A 6,000-nucleotide genomic window follows, 5' to 3' on the forward strand; every position below is an offset into this window, starting at 1 on the left:
ATTTTTCATATCTCCTGGAAGGTGTGAAATAACAGTGGGTAACTAAATCCACTGCCTGGGTGTTTGCCTGAGTGGCCATGCCAAGCTGCACTTGACCACGCTCAAAAGCTAATTAGTGGTGTGATCCTTGATGTTGTCCAGGTGCCTGCAAACAGGTCTGCAAGAACAAACCAGCCAAGCATTGAAGGTGACTGAGGGTGAAGACTGGAGCCTGACTGACAGCTCACAAGATGAGTTGAGGGAGGCCTGTGATGAGGACCTCATTGAAAGGATTTCACTTGAGCCTTCTTCCCACTCCAGTTTCTCCCACTCTTCCTCAGGTACTGGACCTAAACCCCTGGGGGAGGGTTGGCACTGGGCACTAAAATGTGCTGTTTGTAATAGGTGCATTGGTAACCCCAGTGTTTTATGAGATCTGGCATCTGTGCTCTAGGGCAGCAATTGGAAAATGCCATTGCAGAGCCAGACCCTAAGCAATCCATTCCAGTTTTTATGCAGGACATTGTGGCCAGCTGTGTTGACCATCAATTGAGATATTTCAGCATGAATATGTAAAATTAAGAGGAGCAAAGGTGATCTCACACTAGCTTAACCTCAAGTCTAGCAGAAGGACACGTCTCTATCTTTTACCTTGTGTCACTAATTTATGACAGTGCCAGGTGAGTCTAAAACTCTGTCATTCCTACTGAGCTGTATTTGAACCCAGTTGGCACTGATGTACATAATGGCTGAGCTAATGATTAAGGTTTAACTGAGCAACTGGGAATTCTGGAAAGATATGCAACAAAAAGGATGCATTCAATAAAGGGTTTAAAAATGGAACATGATCTTCTACTCAGGAATAAAGCCAAAGGCTTCTCTGAAATTGCATTTACATGAATGAAAGCAGAATTCCCACTCTTCACTACTTGTTGAATATTGTCTTTAAGAATATTAAAAACATTAATAATGGTTATTCCAAATACATATCAAATAGAGGACATTACATAATTACATCTCCAATCTTTTTTCCATTGTTAATAATAGCAACTCTTTTTTTTCTCAATAAATAAAAGTATGTGTGTTTTCATTTTACGTTTCTTTAAAGGGCAAAAATGGATCTACTAAAATTTGTAAAAATATAGTATATTTTGGGAAAAAATAATGGAAATATCATGAAACTTTTTGAAGTCTCTGTGTGTATTAACAGTCCTATAAACAATATCTCCCTAACAAGGATGAAAGCTGTCTGGAAAAATCTACAGGAATGGCCTATTGTCCAGTGACCGCAGAAGTCTTAGATTATGATCTCATGGTCTCTTTAGATTTAATCTGATCTTTTTCAGATTTTTTATTATTTTTTTACATTGAGTATGTTGGTCTCATTATATTTGTATATTTAGAAGATAGTGTCACAAACATCTCACAGTGTACCAGTGTCATGCCCTTTGGCACTGTGAAAATCAATGGTTGGACATGCATCTGTCCATCCTCTAGCTAAATCTGCTGGGAGATGATGGAGTGGTTTGAAATCTCGAATTTTCTAAGGTGGCAGGGGGGACTGACCCAGATCCTAAATCACACGCAGAAATGTGGCCAGTCCAATATAAGTTTCTCACAGAAGAACTTGTTGCTGGAAGCAGTCCTTCTGACCAGAAAAGGACAAGTCATCTGAGCAAAGCCACTCTTACATGAAAATGTTTGCAGCATCAGATTCATATCAACTGCATTTTTTGGAAGGCGTTGAATGTTATTTCAGGCTCTTGAGTCAGACATACCAGTCTCTCAGAGTGGCTATACTTAAAAACAAACATGAAGTTTAGACATTTTAAAAGCATATAGAATGATACAAACTGTTCCATGGAAACTTTTTATCAGCTTTACCTAGGCAGTAAAATACATGCCCATCAATTGGGAGCCACAAAGATGAACTTTCTAGGCCTGAGTTTTGGTGGCAAATTCTTTCGATTATGTTCCTGCCCTGGACCCTGCACATCAGGCACTTACCTACAGTTGGTTCTTTTATAGACAAGAGCAATTGGATCCCTGCTATTTATAGAATGGTTGGTTCTTTCAATAGACAAGAGCAATCAGATCCCTGCTATTTATAGAACGGTTCTAAGCATGTGTGCCTGCTTGTTATATTTATAAGTCAGCAGCAAGTTTTTTCTTCTCTATGTGCTGCACATATTACATGGAAAGAATTACATGGCTGAAACACGAACAGCCAGAAAGTAGCCCTGCATGCAGTCCAGTATTTTCCCCAGCAGTCAGGCACTTATTAGGAGATTCCGTGATCTCTGCCTCTGATTTAAAAAGTGGATCCACTCATCTGTGCTTATTCCTGTGCCTTGCACTTCAGATCACTGGAAGGAGTCATAAGGTATTTAGAACAAGTCAGTGCAAACACAGGCGGGGAATGACGCAGGTGTGATCCTGCCTGAGAACAGGAGGGTGGGTGAGCTCGTGTGTCCCCCTTGAGCTCTGCCTGTGAACTGTTCCATGCTTGGCGCATCACCAGCAGCGCTGGCAGGGAGGCTGGTAGTGAACCCAAAGCAACTATCAGAGGAAGCAATTCAACATGCCCAACACTGGGACACATCTGCCCACCCCAGCTCCATCACCCAGCGTCTCCAAAACCTTTCACTCCCTGGGTTAGTCATTTAGCAGTCAGATGAGCTGTTAAATCACTGTGCTTTCCACTCTGTTTCAGGTTCATCACAGGCTCAGGAGGGTGCAGTGTTCTCCAACACAAAACGTTATCTAATTCCATCCCCTCCAAAAAACCCTTCACCTGCCTCTGCAATGGATGTTGCAACAAGACCCTGGAAAACAAGGAACCACAGAGGCCTAAAAATACCCACCCAAGAGGAGTACAGGCAGTGTACACAGCAATGCCAGTCAAAGGCTCATCAAGAGAATTCAGCCCAGCCTCTGGACAAAGAACCTGCTCTCCTGGGCCTGCACAGCCTGTCTGCTGCCTCTGGATCCCAAAGGCAGCACCAGCCTGTTGGCTGCAGCAGCCAGAAAAGGCCTGTTCTAGGACCAGCAGCTGTTGGGTCATCAAGGATCAGGTATGTGCACTGCAGTGTATCTGGGGAAAATGGAAAAGACTTCATGGCAGGAAAAAGCAGATTTCTCTGTTGTCTCTGGGGTCTCCTGCTTGTTCTGTAGAAAGAATTCCGTTTATTTGTACTGACATTTACCTTTGACTGTCTAAAGCTAAATGAAACATTTTCCCATGTTCCTTATAGCTTGAGTGCTGTAAATTTTGTATTTTCTTGAATAATAGCCCAGAAATTTGCTGTGTTCTTATTGCTCCATTCTCATGTTCCCCACCCAGAGCCAATGCTGTGTCTGTTGCAAAGATCTTGTGGCACTTGTTCAAGATCCTCCTCCAGCAAACCCCAGCACAAGTTCCTGACATCCCACTTGGGTTTTTTCCCTGACACAAGTTCATGTTAGAATGAGCTCTGGAAAATAAAGTAGGCATTAGAGAAGTGTCACATGCACCAAAACATGGTTATTTCTGAACCTGTTTGCTGTAAGTTAAGCATCATGTTGTTGCTTCTTTGAAGAAATACAACTGAGGGCTTGTGACATGACAGCTTGGGTTTGAAGCTGATGTAGTCACTTTGGAGTCAGCATAGGCAGAGAGCACGTGCCTTATGTGGGAAGCTTGTGTGCCTGGGCTTCTCCCAGGCCTGGCAGCTTTTGGTTCAGTTTTCAGAGCAGGTGAGGAGAATGCAGATATCTAAATCCAGAGTGCAGTCTCACCACAGAGTTTTTCTCTTTTCCTCAGGCCCCTCATGGATGAGAGCCCTTCTAAAGAGATCAACCACCAGCGTCCAGCTGCCCGCTCATCCACAAAAGCCTCCCAGAGGTTTAGGCCAATGAATTCTGCTTGGCCTCTGACTGCCAGATCCCTTCTGCAGTCATTGTCCAAAAAGTCCACTGCCACAAAAACATCCCAGAACAGAAGTCCTCAGTCCTAGAAGATATCCAGTTGCCAGCATGTGTTGGAGCCATGTATACAGTACAGCCATGAAGGATCAATGCTATCTTGCAGCTTCTTCTGCAAGCTAAACACAGAGCTGCGCAAATAGAGCAGTTCAAACAAATGACGTGATTTGCCTCAATTCAGAATACAGCTGGTCCAGAAATATTTTAAGAGCAACCACTGATCAACCAATGAGCTAATTAACCTCTTATTACAGAAAAATGTGGTTATTTTTGCAACCTTCACACACTAAAAAAGAATAAATCCTATCACACTTCCTCTCATCCACACCATGCCCATCTCTGTGAGTCAGGCAGGGACACTGAACAAAGCAGAGCATGGAGCCTGCTGTTTGTGGAGTGGGCTGGAGGTGACCTACCAGCAGGCATGCAATGTGTCTTTTGCAGTCCTGGATGTTTGACATGTGAGGGCCAAAACCAAGGGCTTGAGAGGAAGTGTTCTTTGTAGACCACGTTCTAAGGGAGGGTGGGTTGCTTGAGGAGGAGCCCAGGAAGGCTGGATGGCTTCAGAATTTATGCCCCCACAGGAGCTCACCCCATGCACAGGCAATGGAAGTTCTTGTAGGCTGTGGGCACGAATACTGAACAAGTGGCTTATCCCAATATTAACATGTTTGTTTGCTCCATAGCTACCTGGAGGGATTTGTCTCGCTTCCTCTGAGTAGAGATTGTGTTCCAGAATTTCTCCAGCAGAGCTGACTCCGTCACCAGGTGTCAGAGCATCCTTTGCATGTGCCTTCCACCTCCATCTCACTTCTAGCTTTTTCTGATCAAATAGACTTTCCAACTTTTATAATTGGATAATTTTAAGTGATGATGCTGCAAAGCAGGGAAGTAAGGGAATAATCTCTTGTTTTTTCAATAGGGCATTTGCTTTATGTTCGGGTGAGATTCACATCATCTGTTTTAGTGACTGCAGTCTGTGAGAGGCTGTTCCAAATGACTGTGCCTTACAACTTAATTAATGTTGCAGTCTGAAACCAAGCATCATCACATTTTTTCCAGTTTATATTACTATGTTAGATTATATTTTTAAATCAGTTTATAAAACAGTAATTACATGATGAGTTAATGAATTGGTTTGTTTCCTTTCTGCTGGCCATCTTAACTTAGAGAAGCAGAATGATAGACAAAGAAATAAAACTTCTTTTTGTCACAGTGCTCCTTGCACTGGAGTCTGGAGCTTGAAGCAAGTTTGCCCAGTTTTGTTGTATCCTAGCAGAAACCATCCATCAAAAATCATTTAAAACTGTGTGGTATGTGATTCTATGTGATATTATGGATGCAGGCAGGATTTCACCTAGCAACAGTGCCTGTGTCCTTCAACAGGCTCCTAAATTTGACTTTTTGCCAGTGTCACTGACCATACCATCACAAAAAAAAAAAAAAAAGAAAGCTAGGCTTGTAAAAGAAAGAAGACACTGACCGCAGTGACTCTTCTCTATATCCAGGGTTGTACCAGGGGGTGGTGGGTAGGACTGTCTTCTCCAGATATTCAGACCCTCCTTCTCAATTGACATCTTTCATTTCAAAGGGGTGGAGGGGGAAAAAAGGATCAGTGGGTGTGTAAACTGGGCCTTGACATGAGCATCTGCAGAGACAAACTCTGGGTACAGATCTGGAAAGTCTCATCTTGCAGCAAACTCCACTTGGCTCTGTATGTGCACAGAGCAAGAAGCTTCTCTGAGCTGGCAGAGAGGATGAGGAGAAATGGTCAGACAAACAGTTCTGCCCTTGTGTGTGGGAAATCAGTGCCTGAGGGCTTCATCAAAGCCATTTAACTCCAGGTTTCCTGTTATACCTTCCCATCAGGCCCTCCAGTGATAACTCTCAGGGGTGCAGACCATGTGTGACTGTCAGAACAGCCACCTGCCCCTCACTGATCAGCTCTGCCCCACTGGTGGCCTAACCAAGGTCAAATGCTGCATAGTGGTGTGGTGTGTTCAAAGGGCCAGGAGGAGATGTCCAGTCTACCTTTTGATCACCACATCAGCTGGTGGC

General features: G+C 43.6%; 1 protein-coding gene across 5 annotated transcripts in view; it reads left to right on the plus strand.

Annotated features, from left to right (window-relative positions):
• Positions 1-4,018, plus strand: part of LRRC56 (leucine rich repeat containing 56) — a 58,987-nt gene extending 54,969 nt beyond the window's left edge. For all 5 annotated transcript variants that reach the window (XM_010402796.2, XM_010402731.2, XM_010402992.2 and 2 more), the window contains 3 exons: positions 142-320; positions 2,693-3,053; positions 3,782-4,018. In XM_010402796.2, the coding sequence (XP_010401098.1) occupies positions 142-320; positions 2,693-3,053; positions 3,782-3,974 (733 nt within the window). In that variant the 3' untranslated portion in view covers positions 3,975-4,018. The remainder of the gene's footprint in view (positions 1-141; positions 321-2,692; positions 3,054-3,781) is intronic.
• Positions 4,019-6,000: the final 1,982 nt, after the last annotated feature.

This window comes from Corvus cornix, chromosome 5, assembly GCF_000738735.6.
Source record: "Corvus cornix cornix isolate S_Up_H32 chromosome 5, ASM73873v5, whole genome shotgun sequence".
Lineage (NCBI taxonomy): Eukaryota > Metazoa > Chordata > Aves > Passeriformes > Corvidae > Corvus > Corvus cornix.